The sequence below is a fragment of the Neopsephotus bourkii genome, unplaced genomic scaffold (genome assembly GCF_033783945.1).
Source record: "Neopsephotus bourkii isolate Nb327-2 ecotype Australia unplaced genomic scaffold, CSIRO-AGI_Nbou_v1 NB_1433, whole genome shotgun sequence".
NCBI lineage: Eukaryota > Metazoa > Chordata > Aves > Psittaciformes > Psittacidae > Neopsephotus > Neopsephotus bourkii.
In genome coordinates this window covers 208,810-230,732 of record NW_026901910.1, presented here as the reverse complement: position 1 = coordinate 230,732, position 21,923 = coordinate 208,810, and the positions used below count along the sequence as shown (strand labels likewise).

Sequence of the window (21,923 nt, the reverse complement as noted above, 5' to 3'; positions counted from 1 at the left end):
GCTTTAAGAGGGAACAGACTGGAGAAGGTGTAAAAGGGTCAAACTGTTGTGACAGTGCCACCTTTATCTTCTGACAGTAAAGCAAACTTCCTTTGGTCTCTTTAAATTGCAGGAAATCTGCATTTGATATGTTTAATTTCTTGGCTTCTAAACACCGACAGCCACCAGAATACAACCCAAATGATGAGGAAGAGGAAGAAGTACAGCTGAAATCAGCCCGGTATGAAGCAGGGTTTAAAGTTTTAAAGGGGAAAATAGGGCTACAATGTCAGAAGGAGCTGATGGGCCTTAGTTATGCTCAGTGTTCTTTGTGGTGGTGGTTAGAGCAAATCTAGAGGAGACTCCTAGAGAGCTGTCAGCTGAAGGTGACCACCAGACCAGTCTTCAACTTAATGTTTCTTTTCCTTGCTAATGTGAAACTATCCGAAGAGAATTTGGGCAGGAAAATGAGGAAATTATCTTTCACATGTATATGAAAGCACCATGGTAACTTTGTGTTCTCGGTGGGCTGCAGTGTTGCAGCATCTAGATGATTATATGTTGGAAAGCTTCCCAGATAACACATGGCACAGGCTCTCAAGAGAAGGTTGTCACTCAGCAGGGTTTCTTTGTTCTAGGAGGGCGACTAGTATGGATCTGCCAATGCCCATGCGCTTCCGACACTTGAAGAAGACCTCCAAGGAGGCAGTTGGTGTCTACAGGTACAGTTCTGCCCTGGTGCCACCACCTCTGGTACAGAGGAAGGTGAAATCTGGAAGCCTTCTAGGAATACAGACTGCAAGATTGAGGGGGAAAAAGCAGGTCTGGGGTTGTCCCTCCTCCTTCTCCCTGCATACATTACGTATTTGAAAGGCCATCTTCATCACAAACCTTACTCCTCGCTGGCTCACCTTGGAGGGGCTGAGGCCTGTGTTTGGAGGTGGGCAGGAGGGACCTGGCGTTAGTGTTATGTTATGGATGAGAGCTGGTACCACGGTGATCCCTGTGGTGACTAACCCTTCTTCTGCAGTGTTTGCAGAGCTTCACTTGTACCCTTTGAAACAGTCACTGTTCTTGTCACTTTTTCAGGTCTCCCATCCATGGCCGGGGTCTGTTCTGCAAAAGGAACATCGATGCAGGTGAGATGGTGATCGAATATTCAGGCAATGTCATTCGCTCCATCCTCACTGACAAACGAGAGAAATACTACGACAGTAAGGTGAGTCGTGGGCTTTTGCAGAAGTTCTTAAAGACTTTAGGAGAGCTAGAAAGTGGCTGTGAAGGTAGGGCAGGCTTATTGTGAAAACCACATTCGGAGCACCGTGAATCAGGCTTACAGGCTCCTCGGGATACTTCCATTCCTGCCAGAGCTCTACAAGCACTCCCTGTTTCCTCATGTGGGCTGGGAAGGGTCTTGGTCAAGTCTTGCAGACCCAAAGACTGCAGCGGTGAAAGGATTGAAGCACAGATGAGCGGAGAGAGGGTGCAGTTACCCTTCTGCTTGATGCTGGGTGGCTGTGACGAGCTAGGCTGTCAGCTAGGGTGGCTCTGATCTCACTTCCTGGAGGTAACCTTCTCCCTGTCCTCGTGCCTAGGGCATCGGTTGCTACATGTTCCGCATTGACGACTCGGAAGTGGTGGACGCCACCATGCACGGGAACGCGGCCCGCTTCATCAACCACTCCTGCGAGCCCAACTGCTACTCCCGGGTCATCAACATCGACGGCCAGAAGCACATCGTCATCTTCGCCATGCGCAAGATCTACCGCGGGGAGGAGCTCACCTACGACTACAAGTTCCCCATCGAGGATGCCAGCAACAAGCTGCCCTGTAACTGCGGCGCCAAAAAGTGCAGGAAGTTTTTAAACTAGACCTTCAGTCGGCTGCGAGGGAGCCCCGAGGGGCCGGGGCAAACCAAAGCTTCGTGTGACGCCCTCCGGGGAGGCCAGAGGCAGGAGTGGAGACGGGCCGGGCTCCGGGACCTGGCCGGCAGCTGTTTCTCTGTCAGAGTCCACATCTTCATGTCTCGCATGTGCACACTTACCCTTGTGAAAGACATGGGCGACTGGAGAAGAGCCTCAGCGTGATCGTGTTTTTGCTGTTCTCATTTCCCCTGACCCCAGTGTTTGTTTCTAGCATGAGGCAATGAGCAGGAGATGCTAAGAGAGGGGAGCAAGAGGTCAGCCCAGGCACAGGCTCGAGCATGGGGGAGCGATTGCAGGTCCGTCCTTGCTGGCTTATGGCTCAGAGGGGGCTCTCCTCATGCGAGGGCTCTGTCAGTTCAGTAGCACCGTGTTGGAGTGAGGTTCCCTCCGAGGGCTGCAGCCCCAGCCCCGTGCCCCAAGGACCGCATGTGTCCATCGTCCCTTGTGCTGCAAAACACTACTTGAGAGCCGGCGCGTGGGGGGCTGCTGCATTGCATGGGGCTGCCTTCCTCTGGGAGGGCTCAGCTGGGGCAGTGGGGCAGAGCAGCCCCCAGCTAGACCAAAGGGTTTGGCTCGTGCTTTGCTGCCAAATCCCAGCCTGAGCACAGGGGAATTCCTGCTGTCTTCTGGCAGACAGGGCTTGTGCCAAGAGTTGGGGCGCTGCAGATCTTTGTGAGCAAAGGCTTCCTTTCAGCGGTGCTTTCTCTGGCTGTGCAGAAGGGAAGTGGTCCTCCCAAGTCCTGTCTCCAGCAGCTCAAGGCGTCCCAGGTTTCCATCTCTGCCACCAGGGAGCTAGTGCGAGGGGAGAGCCGGCCTGAGAGCTTGTGTTAAGCAGCGCGTGAAGAGCCGCTGTCACCCTGTCCGGGAGCGCAAGTCCTCCCGCCTGGGCCAGCCCCGAGCCCCCCACGCGTCGATGTTGGGTTTTACTCTGTTCTGTTTACAGTTTAGTATTTAAGGTTTTATAAATGTAAATATATTTTGTATATTTTTCTATGAGAAGCACTTCATAGGGGAAAGCACTTATGACGAGGCTTTTTAAACAGTGGTATTATCCTAATTTAAGAGAATCTCTTTTTAAGGGTTTTTTTAATTTTCCTAGGACGGTTGTAGGAAACGCCGGACCCAGTCCGGCCCTTTTGCCAGAGAGGGGGGTACACTTTATTTTTGGGTTTTTTAATCTTGTTCTGCTTTTTTGACTTTAGTAACCGTTTCCAGGAGGTTTGGCTGGACCTGAGACGTAACTTATGAGTCAGATGGGGGCAGGAGGGAGCATGGCCTGGCTGAGGAGGAGGTGGGCTCTGGCTGAGCATCCCCCTGCCTCTGCATCCTGCCTGGACTTAGAGGGAAAACCGAGATAAAACAAGGGAGCCCTGAGCCCCGACCCCTCTTTGGCTGGGGCGTGCTCCCCATCCGCAGGCACTCTCTTGAAGGCAAATGAATCTTTCCATGGAAAAGAGGAAGCGGGATTCGCCCTCACCCTTCCCTGTGGGTAGGTCAGCAGCCGTCCGGGCGCTGGTGGGTGGGAGTGCAGCTCCAAGACAGGGGAAGGGCTGAGAGCACCTCCGGAGTCCCCTGTGCTTGCAGCAGGGCACCCAAGGCCTCTTCCCGTGACCTGGGACCGCCGCTGGGCGGGTCAGGAGCTGCCGGTTTCGGTTCATTATTGCACTGTGGGGCGAGGACTCGGTGACGGCTGTTGACAGGAGTCGCGTTGACGCTGCATTTGTCACTGAGATGATTTGATGATGCACTGACAGTTTGGGAACGCACATACCTTGAGGAGGCCGACAAGCATGGGCCGGGGCCTCATCCCATGTCCCTGGGCACGGCTGCTCTGGTCTTCCTGTCCCAGTTCTGACGGCAGCGCTGGGTCAGCCCAGCAAAGCCCAAAACTGACCCAGGAGCTGGGCTCTGCTGCCATTTCTCTCCTCCGGGCCTGGATGGCAGAGGAGGAGCATCCTCCCTGGCACATGGATCCTCCTGATCCATCGGCCTGGTGGTGGGCAGAGGCTCCGGCTGGGCAGCGCTGCCCACAGCCACCGGTGCGGGGGGAGCGGCGGCCGTGGGGCCCCTGAGAGCCGAGCGCCGGCACCTCCGGCGGGCCCGGCTGCTGCTGCTTTGCTGCTATTGCCGTTGCGGGCCAGTGGAACTGTACCGCGGGAGCCGCGCTGCGCCGCAGGGCCGGGAGGAGCCGTGGCAGCGAGCGCGTGGGCTCGGCGCCGCTTCCCCGGGTCTGAATGTACATTTTGTGAGGACTGACGCAGATCACGGTATCTGGAAATACTGAAAAACCACAAAAAAAGGACCCTTGGGGCGTTTATTTTCGTTGTCTGTGTTCGTTTCCTAAGGAGAAGCGGGTCACTGCAAAGGGCTGGGTATCTTTCCTTTCTGGTTTCTTTCATTTCGAAGCAATACCAGGTTCTCCAGCGGGACGGTCTCTGTGCGGCATCGCACCATTCACACCCATACTACTGCTCACTCGGCACTCGCCAGGTTTTTATAGCTATAAATACAATATATATAGGAACTACTATAGAAACGCACCGTGTAACGCCGCCTCGTGCAGTATCGGTCCATGGCTTTTAATTCTTAACACTATAGGTAAGGATCGTGTTCCAGTGGCTACCGCCGGCGGGAGCCGGGCCGCGCGGCCCTCTCGCCCTTCTTGTGCCCAGTCGGTTCGTGTACAACTTGGTTTCTTCCTCTTCTTCCTCTTGTTTTGGTTATGAATGTCGGGGTACCACCTGCATATGGGGAACTGTGCTCTGTGCTTTCCTGGTCTCTTTAACGAGGTGCAGTAGCTTTGTCTATCAACCGAGAACTATATTGTGGTGTTTCTTTTATTGAACTTAACAGTCTCTTTAGTAACTACAGGTAGGTGAATAATTGTTTCAAAAAAAAGAAAAAGACAAAAAAAAAGCTCTGCCAAGGCAAGGTCATGTTCTAGAACTGCATTTCTTGCCCCCCGATCATGTATAACGAGCTCTTCTTCTCCCTTGTGTTCTTCCAAGCTTCTGGTTGGGCTGGTTTTTAAAAAAACACAAAAAAAAGAGGAACCGTGTCTAAAGTCCATCAGTGTTAACTCCCTGCCACAGGGAAGAAGGAAATATTTTAACAGTTAAAAAATGCTGAAAGCTCTGCAAAAGACTGAATGTAAAAACAAAAAAAGTGTACATACTTGTAAAAAAAACAAAAAAAAACAAACAAAGGAGTTTTTAAACATGTTTATTTTCTATGCACTTTTTTTTATTTAAGTGATAGTTTAATTAATAAACATGTCAAGTTTATTGCTGCAGAGGGCTGCTCTCCGTTTCTTCTGGGGGGGGGAAGGTGCTCTCCTTGTGCCACGGCTGCTCCTCCTGGGAGAGCCTTTGGGACAGAGGGGTCTGGTGCCCCCGCTCACCGCGGTGGTGTGGCCAGATCATGGCCTGGGGTTGGATGGGGAAGGGGGAAGCGGTGCCACGGGGTGAACATTAACCTGCCCAGGGCCACCGGCCCGCGTCCTGACAGGGGCTCGCGCAGAGGGAGGGCACCATGGCCACAGCGAACGACAGGGCCGTGCTGCAGACCATCTTTAACCCCAGCACCCCCTTCGGGGACATCCCTGGGCTGGACGAGGAAGAGGAGGATGGCACCCAGGAGGAAGGTGAGTACACACTGCATGCGTTCTGGCTGGAAAGGGCAACAGGGTCCCTGTGATGCCGCAGGGTGCATGGGCAGGGGAAGGAGGCTCTGGGGGCTGGGAGCAGCCCCATCCCGATGCCCATGGACAGGGGGGCTTTGGTGCCAAACACTTCCCTGACCATGAGCTCCCCTTTGTGCTGCCACAGAGGCAGCCTTCCCCCCGGAGCTGCTGGAGCAGGTCCAGGACCTGGAGCTGCAGGGGGTGTCTGCTGCCGAGTCGGGAGATGTGAGCACGGCGCTGGAGCGGTTCAGCGAGGCCATCCGCCTGCTGCCCGAGCGCGCCTCGGGCTACAACAACCGGGCCCAGGCCCTGCGGCTGCGGGGCGACGTGGAAGGTGAGCGGAGCGGACGGGTCACGGGTGCCCCCCCCCCCCCAGGCATCCCCCACCCGCCCCAACACCCCTCCCATCCCGGCCAGGCGCCCTGCGGGACCTGGATGCCTCCATCCGCCTGAGCCGGGGCTGCGGCCGTGCCGCCTGCCAGAGCTTCGTGCAGCGCGGGCTCATCCACCGGCTGCACGCCCGCGACGAGGACGCGCGGCGGGACTTGGAGCGTGCGGCACGGTTGGGCAGTGCCTTCGCCCGGCGGCAGCTGGTGCTGCTCAACCCCTACTCGGCGCTTTGCAACCAGATGCTCTGCGAGATGCTGGGGCAGCTCCGCAACCCCAGCAGCACCGCGAGCGAGTGAGACGGGCAGGAGACAGGAACAGCGGGGGGGGCTGGACACGACCTGGCCACCAAAGGAGGTCCGTCTCTGGTGCCAGATCCTCCTGGTGTTGCTCCTCCTCCATCCCTGGCTGGCAGCTGGGATGGGAGGTACCGAAATGCCTCGCTTTGTCTCAGCGCCACTCTACCCCCAATAAACCTGCCTGCATCCCTGGCACTCGGGCTCTGTTTGTGGCGTTGCAGGTGATTGCGGTGCGGTTCTGATGCCTGCAGAGCAGCACATACAGAGAGCAGGCAGCCCTGTGGGCATGAGGTCGGGCTCAGCAGGGTGCTGGTTCCCCTCTGCTCATCCCCAGCCCTGGCTGGGTGGTCCCTGGCCACGCTCGGGGCTGCAGGGCGGGCGGAAGATGCTCGCAGCAGTGCCGGGGACCGCCCCTGCGCCGCACGCTCAGCCCCGTGTGCCGGGGCCCGGAGCCGCACTGCGGGCCATGCTGCAGGTAAGGTGCAGCGCGGCTCTCTTGTCCAGCCCTGCTGCGTGCTGGGATGCCTGGGGCCCAGCGTGGGGACAGCGCCGCATCCCTGCTCCAGCTGCGTCTCCTAGCGCCGAGCACAGCCGCTGCACCATGGGGCATTGCCAGGGCCGGCCGGAGGCTGCTCTTGCCCGACTGCTGCTGCTGCTGGGCCTCCTGGCGTTCTGCTTGGCAGGTGAGGCTGCGGGGGGCGGCTCCAGTGCTCTGGCAGCACGGCAGGGGGATGCTGCTGCAGCTCTGACACACCACGGGGCCTCCGGCAGGGCTGGGGGAGCCGGGCCCCACCATCGATGGGCAGCCGCTGGCAGTGTGCACGCTGCGGGAGGGGGAGAGCCGTGTCTTCTCCTGCCGCGCTCCCCGGCCGGCCCCGGGCGCCATGCTGGCGTGGTACCTCGATGGCCAAAAGCAGGAGGCAAACTGCTCCGCCGTGGGCACCGCCAGCACCCTCACTCTCACCGCTCGGCGCAGCCACCGCCAGCTCAACTGCTCCCTGACGGACCCAGCCTCCGGGCACACCTACAACGCCTCCGTCCTCCTTGATGTGCAGTGTAAGGTCTGCGGTGCTGGCCCTGCTCCAGATGGAGGCACGGGGAGGGTGCATGGGGCTGCTGCCTGGCCAGGGCAGGACTGACCTGGGGCTGCTGCAGCCACAGCAGGGCAGGATCTCACCAGTCCTGTGCAGACACAGCTGATGAGCACTTGCAGCCTCTGGTGAGACAAACCCTGCTCCTGCCTGTCCCCGCTGCCTGTCTCACCGCCTGTGTTTGTTGCCCAGATAAGCCAGAGATCCTGCAGGCAGATGCCCACTACCAGGAGGTTGAGGGCAAGGGACTCCTCCTTGTGCTCTTTGTGCTGGTGGAAGCCAACCCACCGGCCAGCATCACTTGGGTGGACCAGGATGGGCGGGTGATGGCCAACGCCTCAGAGTTCCTCCTCCTGGACACCACACACTACCCGGGGCTGGCTAACCACTCGCTCCGCATCCACCTGGACACCACAGCTGGCAACTTCTCTGTCAGCGCTGCCAACAGCCTGGGTGTCACCAGCACCTCCCTCCTGCCGCCAGGTAGGTGTTGGGGGGTAGGTGCAGCACTGTGGCTGTGCCAAAGGGTGCTGAGGGGGCCACGCTGCCCGTGCAGGTCTGCTGGATGCCCGTGTGGAGCTGCCCCTCCTGGGTGTCGCCGTCGGAGCAGCCCTGGCCCTGTCTGCCCTGCTCAGCCTGGGCTCCTGTGCCGCCGGCCTGGCGTGCCAACGGCCCAAGCCGGTGCCCGGCGAGGGGCAAGTGGGGGGGAGCAGCCCGCTCAGCCGGTGCTCCCGTTGCAGCGGCCCTCAGCTCCCACAGCCCGAGGGTGCACGTCTGCCCCGCCAGACCCGGTCACTGCCACCTGACCTGCACCTCGGCGACCTCACACAGGAGGCCAGAGGTGAGGGCCCGGGTGCCAGTGTGGAGGGACACACAGGGCCACAGGTCCTACCTGGGTGGGGGCTTCATGTATGGCTCTTGCCCCTTTCTTTTCCTGCAGCTTCCCCCAGGGACGCAGGAGCTGGTTCTGGGGGAGAGGAGAGCACGTGGCCGGGGCTGGAGAACTCCCTGGTCCTCAGCAAGCTTGGTGAGGGGGTGCAGGTGGGCGAGTGGCCCCAGAAGCTGTGCTGGTGAAATGCCGGCCTCCACAGCTGCCCCGAAGGGCAGTGGCAATGAGCTCTCTTTGTCCCGCAGGTTTTATCCAGCTCCCAAAGTCTGGGCGCATCTACAAAGTGCCCAGTGTGAGCAGTGAGGAGATCTGGCTGTGAGACGTGACACGGTGCCTTGAGGCAGGGCTGCCCGGCCCCAGGTATGTGCCAGCCCCCGGAGAACTGGGGGTGCCAGGGGCTGTGCCAGGTGCAGGGCACTGACCAGCCCTGGCTGTACCTTCAGCTACGCACCGCGGGTCCCGGTGGCTGCACTGTGAGCCAAGGCATGGTTTTATGTAGCCTGTGTGCTTTAGGAACAGATGCATCAAAGCTTTTTATAGCCAGGCTCAGCCTTGCTGCCAGCACCGAGATTCCTGCTGGGGTAAGGCCAAGCACCAGCCTTGCTTTAGCAGGCTCATGGCCCGCTTGCTGCATGATCCTTGCCATCCCTGCCAGAGCTGTGGCAGATGGGTGGGCACAGGCAGCATGGCAGGGGCTGGAGCGAGTCCTCCCCGCAGCAATAAACTAAACTAAAGTGTCTCTGTGGTGCCACGCTGGTTATTTCTCCTTGGCAGCAGCTGAGGGCCTTAGGAATAGGAAAAGGGGCTCAGTAAGAGGAAGCAGAAGTTTGAGACCCCCAGTGAGCCTGCAGAACGCACTGGGCAGATCTGAGAGTCATGTCTAAGGGTGGAACTTACTCCTGCTTTCTCTAGCACTTGTTGTGTGCACTCAAGGAGCCTCAGCTCTGCAGCACCTACAGCTCACAGGGAGCTTGTCACTGGGAAGAGCTTTTTTAATGCTGAACTCCTTGGGAACAAGTCAAAACTGGAGCCATTAGGCAGCTTCTGCAACAATGCTATGAGTAAAGTCCTACTCTAATGAATACAGAACACTTCAGCTGTGTCTCTGAAGGCAGGGAAGCTCCGGATGTGTTCTGCTCTGCTTCACAGGCTGCTGATAGCAGCAGAGATTGGTCCAGAGGTGAGGGTTCGACATGAAGCTTCAAGTAAAGCTTAACACCTCTGCCTCTGCCGCTTGCGAAGGAGGGTTGGATGGTGGGCTCCTGCCCTTCTTCCCATCAGCCAAGGGCTTGAAATGCTGCAGAGGACAAAATGTGTTAGTGCAAAGATGTGGTGATCGTTCGAGAGTACAGGTGTGTGTGTGAAGCTGCTGCCCCTCTGAGTGACCTGTGGGCTCAGCCACTCCTGCTTTTGGTGGGAAAAGCATTGTGGGCTCATGCTGGACTGTTAACCTCGCAGAATCTCAGGGGCTCCTTGTGCAATGTTGACGTACCAGCGAATCAAGCAGCTTAGAAAATGTTCTTTGGGCCCCCTTGTCTGGCCTCCTACCCCCTCCCAGACACCCACAGCAAAGACAAACATGAGGAGAGAAGCCTTGTGATGCTTCCAGTTGGGTGAGCAGTGCCTCCCTGAAGCTGTACCTGTGAGTTCTTGAACTCGGAGTAGACAGAGAAGAGGATATGAAGAGGCTGGATTCGGCCCTTGTACACAGGGATGTCCAGAATGGCTACAAGCAAGAGCAGAAGCATGTGAGAGCATCTGAGTGCTGCAGGTAAAGACTGAACTTCCCCCTGCCCACTACTACTGGGGCCTTCCCTCACTAAAGACCGCAGGCACCTGAGGTGTGAGTCCACATCCTACTGCAGGCAGCAGAGAATGATCTCGACTTCTCAGGGCTGAGCCTGCTTCTAACAGTCCCTTGCTTAAAGCGAGACAGTGCCAGGGCAGCAGCACACCTGTGCCCTCAGCACAGCCCCTGGCTTACCACAGATCATGTCGACGTACTCGGCCAGGTCACAGCTCATCTCTGCCGTTGGGAGCCCCACCTGGAAAAGGCAGAGCAGTCAGCTCTTTCCCCCTATGGCAAGCATGGCTCTCGGGCCAAGCACAGTGGCCACGAGGAATTCAGGCATGAGGCTGCTCCCCCGTCTGGCGAGGGAGAAATGGGAAGCAGGAACATACCCGAGTGGGCCGGGCCATGGGCAAAGAGCCCGGACTGGAGCTCTTTGGAGGCCCCCGGCTTTCATGGAAGGTGGTTATAACACCAGCACCAAACTAACTCCCAACATACCTTTCCCAAGAGCTCCTCGAATTCCGGTGACCATTCCTGCATCAGGGTCTCTATGTCAGGCATGGGCCTGCCAGGGAAGAAAAGGACATAAACTTCAGGATCACACACAAGTGAAACAGTTTCCTGCTGCTGGGCTGCTGCAGAGGGGAGCAGCTCCCTTTGACTTCTGGACTGTGTCACCAGCCTCCCCGTGGCCTGAGCTGGGGCTGTACACGCAGAGGGGAGCTCACCGCGTGTAGTGGACTGTGGCAGGAGGTTTGCAGCGGTGCAGTTCGTTGATGCTCTCAATCCAGCTCTCAATGGCTTTGCGGTTCTTCTCTGCATTCTCCACACTCTTCACTTTTATCTGCTGCTAAGAACAAAAATACAAACCTGGAAGCATTTCAGGGTGCTTGGGGGCTTCTCTGCAACCCCTGCGTTGGCTTCACATTAACCATGCATTTTCTCTTTCCTAGTGGCACTGCACCAACCGAGGAGAGCCATGGGCAAACAGAACACTGAGGAAAACCAGGTATTGACAACCAAAAGGAAACAAAGCTTCCCTCGAAGGAAACTGAACCAAAGCCTGCACCAAGCCTTGCCATAGACCCACTGCAGTTTAAAACTATGTACTAAAGAAAAAGGTTAGTGTTTTCTGCCTTTAAAGATGAATTAGCAGCTGTGCTGCAACACTCTAGTCACAGAAGTAAGGCAAAATGCAATGTTTTCACCACAGGCAGCGTGCAGCAAGTGCAACCTCACCCTCCCTGACTCACTGTGATGTTGTGCTGCTTGGAGTTCTCTGTCAGCCAAAGGGAGAGCACGGTGGGATCCGACTGCTTGGTTGATGGCTCGTCCAGCACCAGCAGGCCCAGGTTATCAGGGTTGCCGTCGGGACGGGGAACCTGCAAACAAACAGAGGCCCTGTTTCCTGTAGGTGTCTAGAGCAGGGGACATTGGGCTGTTTTAGAGGGACCCTCCCCATGGTTTAAAACCCAGACCCTAAAGGGCATTGGCAGGCCTGCTCTCTGGAGTACGAGTTGATAGTACAGTGCTGCCTGAAAAGCACAAGGGAAATGTGGCCCTGGCCCCAAATTATGCCTGAGAAGTGACTGACAGCTCAGGGGCAGGGCTCCCTGGGCTGTAGGGCCAGGCTTCAGCCAACACCACATCCTGTTTCAGCTCGTGCACAGCACATACAGAGGGAAGCAAATCAACTGTACCTTTAGGAACGCATCAATGTCTCCAACTGCAGGAATAAAGCCTGGGATGAAAGGCTGCAGTCTGTACTCGATCTCTATGGGTTTGGGAGTGTACCTGGGAAAAAAGAGCAGTGCTGTGGCATCAGCTACGGACTGTCCTGCAACACTTGTCCCGGTAACTGACTCCCAGGAGAGCAAGGAGTGAGCTAAACCCCCTTCCACTCACCTCTTGATGTACTCAAAGAGTTCTTTGATTTCAGAAGACACTGGCAGGTAGTCATAATCTGCTATACTAAAGTCCCTAAAGGAAGGTAGAGAAATGCAGGCAAAGATTAACATGCAGTAGGCTGCCTACAAGTGGGAACCAGCACGCAGCTGTGCAAGACCAGCATGAAGGAAGCGGAAACACCGAGGTAGGGAGTCCCCTCTTGCACATGAGAACCACCACTGGGCCCTGTTTTGCCTTGGGCGAGCACTTGGGTGAGTTGCCTGTGATGACAGACTCGTGTAGGGGTGTCAAAGCCAGGTAACTGCTCACCCCGTGAGCGCAGCCCCGTGTTCATCCGAGTCGTTCTCCGAGTCAGTCTCCGAGGAGTCTTCCGAGTCCTCCGAGTCCGAGCCCTCGCTGAGGGTGGCGGCCGCGGCCGACCGAGCCACCGCCTCCTTCTAGGAGAGAGACCGGGCCTCACGGGGCCGCCCTCCCGCCGCCGGGCCGCCCTCCCGCCGCTGCCTACCTTGCTGCCGCTGCCCTCCTCGTCGCTGCTCCGATCGGCCGCGGGATGCCCAGACCAGCGGGAGGCCAGGGGCCGGCCCCTACCCCCTGCCCGCGGCGATCGGGCCCCGGCCGACCTCCCCGCAGCGCCGCCCGCCTGCTCGGCCTCCGGAAGGTCCAAACGCTCGTAGTACGGCTGGTCTTCGGGCAGGCGGGCCTAGGCAGAGCGTGCGGTGAGGCGGCGGCGCGACCCCAGCCCCGGTCCCGGTCCCCCGGCCCGGCGCCCCGCTCACCTCCGCCATGCCGCCCCGCCGCCGTTGCCAGGGCGACGCGCCCGCCTCGGTTGCCCCTGGCCGGCTCGAGCGGCGGAGCCTCCGCGGCGCCCCCTGGCGGGAGGGGCGGCCACGGTCCGCCAACCACGCCCCGCGCGCCGTGCGTGACGGCGCTTCCGGCTGGGGACGTGGCTCGGCGCCGCCATCTTGTGCGGCTGCCCGAGGGACGCGGAGGGACCGAGCGCCGAGCCCCGCGCCGCCGCCGCCGCCATGGTAAGGTCTCGCTCCGCCGCCCATCGCGGGGCACAGAGGCGGGGGAGGGACGCTTCTCGGGGAACCCCCCCGGCTCCCGCCGCCCTCCCGGGCCTGGCGCTGCAGCCCCGGGGCCTGCGGGGCAGAGCTGGGCGCTGCGGCAGGTGCTGCCGCCCGGGCAGGCGGGGCTGAGGCCGCTGCCCTCGGGCCGGTGCGGGCTGATCACGGGAACCGTTCCGCTGCGGGAGGGAGCCGGTCCTGCTCCTTGTACCCCCCAGCGCTGTCCCACAGCGGGTTCGGGCCGCGGGGCTGGGAGGCCGCTCCGTTACGGGGCAGAGCCGTGTGCTCCCGGAGCAGCGAGCCCCCCGGTGCCGCTTACCTTGCACCGTGACCTGTGCTTTGGGGCAGTGCTTACAGAGGGGAGGTTTCGGCCTGACATAAAAGCACTTAGAATGCGTTTGTCCCCGAGCTGTCAAGCTGCAAGTCCCCGAGGCCTTGCACGCTGCTGTCGGCCTGGGGCTGAGGTGGGACTTGGTCTGTTTCTGAGTTCCCAGCACTTGCCTGTTAATAACAGCGGTTGGGGATTTAGGAGCTCATCAGCACAGAAACAGCCTTATCCTGACAAAGTTAAGAGCTGATCTATGAGAGATGTGAGGAGGAAGTCTCGGCAGTCCAAGAGAACGAGAAGACGTGGGCTGGGCTGCAGTCGCTTTGCTGCCTTTGTATTGGTGGTGTGATAATACCTAGAGGAGCCCAGGAGAGCCCTCCAGGGGCTGTGGGTAATGCAGCTGCCACTTCTCCATTTGTGTGGCTTTGCTGTGGATGTGGCCCTCGAAGAACCGCCCCACTTTACAACATGTCTGTGTTTAGTTGTGAGCTGGGGCCAGGCTGACCAGAAGGTCCGTAACGTGGAGCCTCCCCAGTGCACTGGGTGAGTTGTGCCACCTCCTGCTGTGCTTAGGGTAACAGAGCAAAGGAGATGTGAGTCTGCTTTTAGCATAGCACAGTTACCGGTGCTGGTGACAGCAGAAGGCTGAAAGCAGTGGCCAAGGAGGCTGGGCTGGGGTGCGGCACTTGTGAAGCTGGGATGGAGTCGATGCTCCCCTCACCTCCTCCGCAGGTGCTGTTGGCAGCAGCCGTGTGCACGAAGGCAGGAAAGGCCATCGTGTCCCGGCAGTTCGTGGAGATGACGCGCACCCGCATCGAGGGGCTGCTGGCGGCGTTCCCCAAGCTCATGAACACGGGGAAGCAGCACACGTTTGTGGAGACGGAGAGCGTGCGGTACGTCTATCAGCCCATGGAGAAGCTCTACATGGTGCTGATCACCACCAAGAACAGCAACATCCTGGAAGACCTGGAAACACTCCGACTCTTTTCCAGAGTGGTAAGGATCTAAGGATCACTCGCTTGCTGCAGAGCTGCTGCTGTCAGCTCCGCTGGGGGACCAAAGGGGTGATTGCTAAAGTTAGCATTAAATATCCTCTCTATTCAGGGCTCCTCAGGAAATTCGCTAGCCCCAGCGTGTGTTTAGGTTCCTCTGAGTTAGTGCTCCAGAGAAGCCAAGGGGCTGTCCAGGGTATTGTAGTGTAGGAAAACTAATAGTGGCAAAACTTGATCTTATCAGCAGCATAAGAGCAGCTTAACAGTGCAGTGGTCTTGTGGAGGGGCTAGCACTGCTTTGAAGTCAGGGGGTAGTAGAAACAAAGTGTTTACATGGTGTTGTCTACAGATAACCCTTCAAAATGTTTTTTGCTATCCAGATCCCTGAATATTGTCGAGCTCTGGAGGAGAACGAGATCTCTGAGCACTGCTTTGACCTGATTTTTGCCTTTGATGAGATTGTTGCCCTGGGCTACCGTGAGAACGTCAATCTGGCCCAAATTCGGACCTTCACTGAGATGGAGTCGCACGACGAGAAGGTGTTCCGAGCAGTCCGAGAGGTGAGCAGGAGTAACCGCAAGCTGGGTCCCATGTCCGCGCTCCGGGAGATGCTGCTGCTGCTCAGCTTTGGTAGTGGCCCAGAAGTGATTTCACTTTTCTGTACACTAAGTGCTAATCTCTTGTTCCCTTTTGCTTTACAAAGCGTTTACCTGCAGATGCACTTGGTTCCTGAGCAGAATGAGATTGAGATTGCAGAGCTCTGTCAACCTCTTCTCTTTTACTTCAGACTCAGGAGCGCGAAGCAAAAGCTGAGATGCGCCGTAAAGCCAAGGAGCTGCAGCAAGCCCGGAGGGATGCAGAGAGGCAGGGCAAGAAGGCGCCTGGGTTCGGGGGCTTTGGGAGCGTGGCCGTGTCCGGGGGCACGACGGCGACCATGATCACGGAGACCATTATTGAGACAGAGAAGCCCAAAGTGGCTCCAGCGCCTGCCAGGTGGGTGTGCAGCAGGGAGCAAGTGGGCCTCGGGGTCAGCGGAGCTGGAAGCATGTGCCCCACTAAAGGCCCTTTTATTGTTGAGGAGCCATTTGTGGTGTGTCCCACATTAGCATGCCAGAGCGTCTCTGGAGCCTTTGATAGGCAAAGGGCTCCACAACCTGTGTAAGAAAAAGGGGTCCTGGCTACTGTTAACACACGGAACAGAATCCAAACCTGAATTACAACTTTGCAGCCTACATATCAGTTTTGAGCGTGTTCTCCCAGGAAAAAGGCTGCAGAGGTGAAGGTAGTTTTGTTGGGATAGTCAGGTTACAGCACTTGCAGGTAAGGAGGAATCTGTTGCCATGAGCTGACCTGGAGGCTCTTACACCTTTTCTTTAGGCCCTCGGGTCCCAGTAAAGCCTTGAAACTTGGCGCTAAGGGGAAGGAGGTGGACAACTTCGTAGACAAGCTGAAATCGGAGGGAGAAAATATCCTGACTGCTGTAGGGAAGCGCTCCACAGAAGCAGCCAAAGTTCTTGCTCCTCCTGTTAACATGGAGAGGTAGGTACTGCCCTGGCTTTGGAAGCATTGTTCCTGCTGCGTGCTGTGTGGTGCACATGTGGCTTCCTGACCTCGCTTCCTTTCTCATTTTCAGAACAGGCTTTTTCCTGCTTTCAGGTCCCATGTGCTCTCTCGTGCTCTCATTTTAAATGGTGGTGGGCAAAACCTTGGGAAGCGCAGTAGGAAAAAGCGGACAGCTCCTTTCAGTGGGACTTACCTGAACTCGGGTGTACATCCATTCAGCTGAGGTTGGGGGTTTTCCCATGCCTTTTTCCCTCAAATAGCTGAAATTTTTCAGTTCTTCCGACACAGAATTTCTGCCGAATTATGTCTTGGGGTGGCCACGTTCATAGATAATTTTATATATAGCAGTTCAGAAGCCTGTAGTGCCATGAGCTGCGCTCCTGTCAGCAGAGGATTTTTGGGTGAACAGCCCCTTGAGATGCTATATCACAGCTCTTCATGTAGGCTTCCACCCATTGCAGACTCACATCTCTGGAGCTGACCTGCGGAAGCAGCGTTAGCATCTGCTGTGCCCTCTGGGCTGCTCTGTTGGGGCCATCCTGCTCCTGGGAGCTCCGGCTCATTATGTGCAGCCTTCCCTGCTGAGCACTGCTCTCTCATCTGGCCTCTTGGATGCCAAGCATAGCACTTGTGACACCTGCTTTCTGTCTGTCTGTCTGTCTAGCGTGCACATGAAAATAGAGGAGAAAATCTCCCTGACTTGCGGCCGTGATGGAGGGTTGCAGAGCATGGAGCTGCACGGCATGATCATGCTGCACATTGCCGATGAGAAGTTTGCACGGATTCGCCTGCATGTGGAAAATGAGGACAAGAGGGGAGTGCAGCTACAGGTAAAGCCTGTTCAGTGTCCTGTGCTCTCGAATGTGCTTTTGCTCCTCCCCAGGGAATACATGAGCATGTCAGTGTCCCGTGTTCATTCATGTTCAAGTGTGTCAGTGTCCCGTGTTCATTCATGTTCAAGTGTGACAGTGTCCCGTGTTCATTCATGTTCAAGTGTGTCAGTGTCCCGTGTTCATTCATGTTCAAGTGTGTCAGTGTCCCGTGTTCACTCATGTTCAAGTGTGTCAGTGTCCCGTGTTCACTCATGTTCAAGTGTGTCAGTGTCCCGTGTTCATTCATGTTCAAGTGTGTCAGTGTCCCGTGTTCACTCATGTTCAAGTGTGTCAGTGTCCCGTGTTCACTCATGTTCAAGTGTGTCAGTGTCCCGTGTTCACTCATGTTCAAGCCATCTCAATACATGAGTTGAGAATGGGAGTAGTCTCTGCAGATGTTAGCGCAGTAGGGCCAGCTCACACTAGAAAGATTGAAGTTCAGTTGAGAAATCCAGTCTCATGCCCTTATCTCCCTGCCCTCGGTGCCTTATCTGCCTGGTGGTGCACATTGTTGTGCCATCTGGTCACACTTGGACCTTGCAGCAGCCTGGTGCGTTGCTTGGTGCTCCTTCGTGTGATGTGAGCTTTAGTTGTGGAGTGGGAGAATTTAGTGTGGAGTCCTGTGCTGATGAGAAATGAATTTGTTACCTCTTGGGGTCACCTGTGTGCCACCACTGCTGTACTGGAGGCAATTGCTGGACTCCACAATTGCAGCCAGCGATAGCAGCTCGGAAGATTATGAAGGGCACATCCCCTTTCTCCCATTCTGTGTGGCCTTACAGATGCCTGGAGATGGTGCTCCTTTGATACACTCTTTCGCACCCTCCCTCCTCCTCCTTGCTGTGAGCTTGCCTGTATATGGCTGGCTTATCTGCTGCTGACTTATACACTAGGAGGTTCCTTACTGGCACATCTCATGAGGGAGTTCCTAACAACGCTCCCACATGTGCTGCTTCAGGTGGAAGACAAGATCAAACCCAGTGCTGACTCCTGTCTTTCTAGCATAACTTGAAGGTTGACTTGCAAAAATCCTCTGCTTCTGCAAAGCTGCTTATGGAGAGAGCATTTAAATTGAGTTTGGCTGCTGATGTAATGTGTTAAGGTTGTGAAGGGAAGTAGGATTTTTGTGGTTTCAGGGTGTTCCATGCAGCATTAGGTTGGTTTTTCTTCTGTTGTGGGTCTTCAGGATGGCATTTGAGGTTTTAAGAGCCGTTAAAGTTGCTCTCTAGGTGTCGGCCCAGGACATGCATTGCTGGCATGTCTGGTGCAGTGGTGTGTGTTCTGGGAGGAATGCCAGGTTGATAAGCAGGCAGATGTCTTCCAGCTGGGCTTCTGAACCAGGAGCAAAACTGATGTGCGTCAAGTAGAACAGCCTGGGATGTGTCATCCTCCCTTACTAGAGCCTGCGTTGCCTACCAACAGTTCTGTGTTTAGGCTCAGAGTTGGAGCCTGGGTGTTTGTTCCCCTTTCAGACTCACCCAAATGTGGACAAGAAGCTCTTCACTACAGAATCGCAGATTGGCTTGAAGAACCCAGAGAAGTCATTCCCTATTAACAGCGACGTGGGGGTGCTGAAGTGGAGGTTGCAGACCACGGAGGAGTCCTTCATTCCATTGACAAGTGAGTGCAAGTGTGCACCTGGGGGATCGTGTGGAAGAGGCTGATGTGCTTTATGTTGCAGAGAGACCTTAGAACAGCTTCTGGTGCCTAAAAGGGGCTGACAGGAAAGCTGAAGAGGGCTTTGGACAAGGGCTTCTAGGGACAGGACAAGGGGGAATGGCTTTAAACTGTCAAAGATTCAGATTTGGTATTAGGAAGAAGTTCTCTACTGTGAGGGTGCTGAGGCGCTGGCACAGGTTGCTCAGAGGAGCTGTGGCTGCCCCATCCCTGGCAGCATTCAAGGCCAGGTTGATCGGGGCTTGGAGCAAGCTGGTCTAGTGGAAGGTGTCCCTGCCCATGGCAGGGGATTGGAACTGGGTGTGCTTTAAGGTCCCTTCCAACCCGAACCAGTCTGGGATTCTGTGATCCATGGGCTGCCAGCTTGTAGTCAGCCTCCAGCAGCTGGGCTGCCTGGAGTGTGCCACCACACTCTGAGATGAGATGCTCGAGATGTGTTCCCCTGGATAGTGCCTGTTCTTCGTGGCATGTGTTTTCTGTCATGTTCTTAAAGAAAAGAAAAAGCTTTTATTTAAGTCAGGATTTCTTGGGGATGACTTTGTGGTGCCTTTTGGGAGCCCATGTGGTTCACTCACTGTTTCTGTGCCCTCAGTTAACTGCTGGCCATCAGAAAGCGGCAGCAGTTGTGATGTTAACATTGAATACGAGTTGCAAGAGGAGAGCCTGGAGCTGAACGATGTGATCATCACCATCCCCTTGCCGTAAGTAACACTCCTTGTCCAGGCAGCATTACCACACCTGCCTGGATCCCATTGCTTCCCTCCCCTCCCTGGTTTGTGGGTCTGGACAAGCACTTCCTTAGGCCTGTGCAGCTGGGCTGTTGTAACTTCCTGTGGCCTGTTCTAGGTCTGGTGTCGGCGCTCCAGTGATCGGGGAGATTGACGGTGAGTATCGCCACGACAGCCGGAGAAACCTCCTTGAGTGGTGCCTGCCAGTGATAGATGCCAAAAACAAGAGCGGCAGCCTGGAGTTCAGCATAGCAGGGCAGCCAAATGACTTCTTCCCAGTGCAAGTCTCCTTCATCTCCAAAAAGAACTATTGCAACATACAGGTATGGTCGCTGCTGGTACTCCGTGGGTGGGATGTTGCCACTCTGCTTCTCCAGGCTGCCTTGGCCATGGCTATAAGTGGCTGTGTGGTGGCCTCTTGTGCGCTGCTGCTGCTCGTGGTGAAGGCTAAGGTGTTGGCATGAAGTTTCCTCTGTGTTGGCTGGGTTTGGGGTGCCAGTGGACAACACTGGCAGCTTCAGCTCCCCAGAGCTGATGGGCCATTTGGTCTGTGCCTTTGTGACTCTGGTAACCACTAATTCCCCTCAGACTTTGATAGAGAAACTGTCAGCCTTTGAGCCAAAACATGTATCTCTGTCTCTTGCTCCATCCCTGGCAGTGTTCAAGGCCAGGTTGGATGGGGCTTTGAGCAACTTGGTCTACTGGAGGGTGTCCCTACCCGTGTTATGGGGTTGGAACTAGATGGCTTTAAGCGCCGTTCCAGCCCAAACTGGTCTGTGATGCTGTGCTGCTATATGGCGTCTGTTTGTCCCTCCTGAGCTGCACCTAGTGGCCGCTGCTAACTTTTAGCAGAGAGGCAGCTACTGCAGAGAACCCTTCCCCATTTCCAGCTTTCCTGAGAAGAAAGCTTTTCCTGCAGTTTGAAAGCACAGGGTTGCCACTGTCCTCGCGAGCGGCCCGGTGCCGGCGCTGCGCTAACTCTGCCTCTTGTCCTGCAGGTTACCAAAGTGACCCTGGTGGACGGGAACAGCCCTGTCAGGTTTTCTACTGAGACCACCTTCCTGGTGGACAAGTACGAGGTGCTGTAACGCGCCGCAGCGCAGGCAGCTTTTTTAAATCTAAGAAAAAAAGAAAAAGAAAAAAAAAAAGAGGCCGCAGTTGATTGTGAATGTTGGGAATGTGGGAATGCCGCAGCCCCCCGCGGAGGAAGACGCGTGGCTCTGCCGCCTGCCGCGCTCCCAGGGCACGGACACTTTTGGCAGAGATTTGACGTGCTCACAGGGGGAAAGGCTACCAATTTCTTTGGCAGATTTTCCCCGGCCGGCAGGAAAGCGCCACCTCCACCGCAGGGAGCCTGCCTTTGACCTGGAGCCGCCTGGAGCCCAGTCCCAGCGCCCACCAGCCATCGTCCTCTCCCGGCGAAGCATCACGCGCCCATCCCTTGGTGCTGCTGCCATTTTAATTTCTCCTCGACCTTCAACTCCTGTTGGTGAAAGCTGGCATTAAGATGACGTGCGTGGGGTGCCTGGCTCTTCCAGACCCTCCTGTCTGGTGACAGCAGAGCAATTTGGCTGCAGTTCTGAGTGAGGGGGTCTGGCAGCGGAGAAGGTCACAGTGCTCGGTCCTTCTGCCCCACACGGTTACTGCTGCCCTTGCAGCTGGGCTCACCTCTGGCTCAGAGAGGGCTCCATAGTGGCTTAGGCCGCACTTTGGCATCTTCCTGCTGCTGATGGAGAGCGTCCAGAGGGACTGTCCCTGTGCACAGGCTCACTCTGCTGCAGCTGCTCTTGGGCCAGGCTTTGGAGGTGGTGTAGGTTAGAACCAGCTGCATGTCCTTCCTGCAGCTCTTTCGGTGCCAGGGGAAGGCCTCGGTGCACGGAGCTGTAGACGCTGGGTTGCCCGGGCTGCCCCCATGGTCACAGAAAGGGAGCGCTCTGAAGGCACACGCACCCCGAGCGCATCTCTGTTCCCTGGGGGCCTCTGCCGAAGAAGTTCGTGGTCTCTCCTCTGTTGGCAGCACCCGGGAGGGAACCATCCCTCATCCCGGCCCTGGGAGGGTGGGAGAGCAAACCCTGTTCCTAGGAAAGCAAAGTAGGTGGCAGATCCCACTAGCTCGGTCCTGGTGGAGAGCTGCTTTTCCGAGTGATGTTAAAATGGAATCGAGGGTAGTTTGGAGCTTTTCCTTCTTTTTTTTCCCCTGGAATTGGTTGGAGGGTCGCACTGAAGCCGAGCCGGGATCCCCTTTTGTAACCCTGTACTGGCCTAGGGACTAGAGCACATTCCAGTGTACACAAATACGAGTCTTTAACCCAATAAAGAGTTCTGTCGGAGGAGCTGGCTCTGCCTGCGGCGGTCCTTCGGGCTCAGCCCTGCCGGGGGTGGGATGGGGCGGGACGGGGCGGACCCGGAGGCGGCTGCCAGCGGCGGCGGGACCGGAGGAGCGGAGCGGAGCTGAGGTGAGCGGCGGCGAGGAACGGGCCGGGCTCGGGGCACCGGGGGCGGCTCGTGGCGGGGGGACCCCACTCGTGCCCGGTAACCGGGCTTGCCGGGACCATTCCCCCCCAAGGGCAACGCGTTGGGGTACGGGGAGGGGCCTCTGTGTCTGCGCTGGGACATGGGATGTGTGCGGGTGCCACTGCCCGCCCGGGGGCTCCCAAGAACGGGTGTGGGGAAGGAGCTGCAGGCAGGAGACCAGGAGAAGCCTTCAGCCGCTGTGGCACGTCTGGGGGCACACGGGTGGGCTG

The 21,923-nt window shown here is 57.0% G+C and overlaps 5 protein-coding genes across 7 annotated transcripts in view; 4 read left to right on the top strand and 1 right to left on the bottom strand.

Moving 5' to 3' along the window:
• Positions 1 to 1,915, top strand: part of KMT2A (lysine methyltransferase 2A) — a 37,582-nt gene extending 35,667 nt beyond the window's left edge. Inside the window, exons 33-36 of the mRNA XM_061368248.1 lie at positions 113 to 220; positions 618 to 701; positions 1,069 to 1,198; positions 1,575 to 1,915. Coding sequence (XP_061224232.1) covers positions 113 to 220; positions 618 to 701; positions 1,069 to 1,198; positions 1,575 to 1,850 — 598 coding nt within the window. The 3' untranslated portion in view covers positions 1,851 to 1,915. The remainder of the gene's footprint in view (positions 1 to 112; positions 221 to 617; positions 702 to 1,068; positions 1,199 to 1,574) is intronic.
• Positions 1,916 to 5,385: 3,470 nt separating this feature from the next.
• TTC36 (tetratricopeptide repeat domain 36) lies at positions 5,386 to 6,470 on the top strand. Its single transcript, XM_061368279.1, has 3 exons — positions 5,386 to 5,547; positions 5,732 to 5,920; positions 6,004 to 6,470. Exons 1-3 carry the CDS (start codon positions 5,436 to 5,438, stop codon positions 6,270 to 6,272), a joined length of 570 nt encoding a protein of 189 aa, XP_061224263.1. The 5' UTR covers positions 5,386 to 5,435; the 3' UTR covers positions 6,273 to 6,470.
• Positions 6,471 to 6,753: 283 nt separating this feature from the next.
• TMEM25 (transmembrane protein 25) lies at positions 6,754 to 11,800 on the top strand. Of its 2 annotated transcripts, none has more exons than XM_061368272.1 (8): positions 6,754 to 6,955; positions 7,044 to 7,328; positions 7,556 to 7,846; positions 8,104 to 8,204; positions 8,304 to 8,390; positions 8,498 to 8,612; positions 10,998 to 11,165; positions 11,258 to 11,800. In XM_061368272.1, exons 1-6 carry the CDS (start codon positions 6,874 to 6,876, stop codon positions 8,546 to 8,548), a joined length of 897 nt encoding a protein of 298 aa, XP_061224256.1. In that variant the 5' UTR covers positions 6,754 to 6,873; the 3' UTR covers positions 8,549 to 8,612; positions 10,998 to 11,165; positions 11,258 to 11,800. The 2 variants fall into 2 exon arrangements, with proteins under 2 accessions (XP_061224256.1, XP_061224255.1); XM_061368271.1 differs by having other exon boundaries at positions 7,920 to 8,204.
• On the bottom strand, positions 9,224 to 12,820 carry IFT46 (intraflagellar transport 46). Of its 2 annotated transcripts, none has more exons than XM_061368273.1 (11): positions 12,729 to 12,820; positions 12,458 to 12,652; positions 12,262 to 12,389; positions 11,950 to 12,024; positions 11,745 to 11,838; positions 11,298 to 11,426; positions 10,773 to 10,894; positions 10,543 to 10,609; positions 10,237 to 10,297; positions 9,893 to 9,978; positions 9,224 to 9,549 (listed from the first exon to the last, which is right to left on the bottom strand). In XM_061368273.1, exons 1-11 carry the CDS (start codon positions 12,735 to 12,737, stop codon positions 9,454 to 9,456), a joined length of 1,062 nt encoding a protein of 353 aa, XP_061224257.1. In that variant the 5' UTR covers positions 12,738 to 12,820; the 3' UTR covers positions 9,224 to 9,453. The 2 variants fall into 2 exon arrangements, with proteins under 2 accessions (XP_061224257.1, XP_061224258.1); XM_061368274.1 differs by having other exon boundaries at positions 10,773 to 10,891.
• Positions 12,821 to 12,846: 26 nt separating this feature from the next.
• Positions 12,847 to 20,526, top strand: ARCN1 (archain 1). Its single transcript, XM_061368269.1, has 10 exons — positions 12,847 to 12,980; positions 14,080 to 14,343; positions 14,720 to 14,899; positions 15,127 to 15,332; positions 15,717 to 15,878; positions 16,567 to 16,732; positions 18,247 to 18,394; positions 19,044 to 19,152; positions 19,298 to 19,502; positions 20,178 to 20,526. Exons 1-10 carry the CDS (start codon positions 12,978 to 12,980, stop codon positions 20,265 to 20,267), a joined length of 1,533 nt encoding a protein of 510 aa, XP_061224253.1. The 5' UTR covers positions 12,847 to 12,977; the 3' UTR covers positions 20,268 to 20,526.
• The last annotated feature ends 1,397 nt before the right edge of the window (positions 20,527 to 21,923 follow it).